This window comes from Drosophila innubila, unplaced genomic scaffold, assembly GCF_004354385.1.
Source record: "Drosophila innubila isolate TH190305 unplaced genomic scaffold, UK_Dinn_1.0 329_U_U, whole genome shotgun sequence".
In the NCBI taxonomy this organism is placed as follows: Eukaryota; Metazoa; Arthropoda; class Insecta; order Diptera; family Drosophilidae; genus Drosophila; species Drosophila innubila.
The window spans coordinates 1-512 of record NW_022995657.1 but is presented as its reverse complement, the minus strand read 5'-3'; the positions used below and the strand labels follow the sequence as shown (position 1 = coordinate 512).

Below are 512 nucleotides of genomic sequence, written 5' to 3'. Positions count from 1 at the left end.
TATAAATAAAAATATTTATAGCATGGAGGATTGAGAATATGGAGCTGGTTGCTCTGGGGGCAAATCTGGCTTGGGTGGCAGTTGCATCATGGGCATATATTTGGCCAAATATGGCGTAAGTAATTCCATAGGCAGCGGGAACACAATTGTAGAGTTTTTCTCTGCAGAAATGCTGCTCAGTGTTTGCAAATAACGCAGCTGTGAAAAGATTAACAATTGGTTAATGTTTAATAATTCGAAAGGGAGTTTAGTGACTTACCTGTAGTGCAGATGGACTGGAGGATATGATATCGGAGGCGTCTTTCAGGGCACTTGCCGACTTCTTTTCACCCTCGGCTGCGATAACCTTGGCACGAGCATCACGAGTCGCCTCCGCCTCGGCGGCCATGGCACGTTGCATGGAAACGGGCAGCGAGACATCCTTGCTACAATGTTCAACCGTGAAAAGAAATTGTGAATTTTAATAATTATATAATTATAGTATAATATTTTTAAACACTCTTCTTAAAATT

General features: G+C 41.8%; 1 protein-coding gene across 1 annotated transcript; it reads right to left on the bottom strand.

Moving 5' to 3' along the window:
• Window positions 1-6: 6 nt before the first annotated feature.
• LOC117793232 (band 7 protein AGAP004871-like) lies at window positions 7-434 on the bottom strand. Its single transcript, XM_034633520.1, has 2 exons — window positions 260-434; window positions 7-198 (listed from the first exon to the last, which is right to left on the bottom strand). Exons 1-2 carry the CDS (start codon window positions 398-400, stop codon window positions 16-18), a joined length of 324 nt encoding a protein of 107 aa, XP_034489411.1. The 5' UTR covers window positions 401-434; the 3' UTR covers window positions 7-15.
• Between the last annotated feature and the right edge of the window lie 78 nt (window positions 435-512).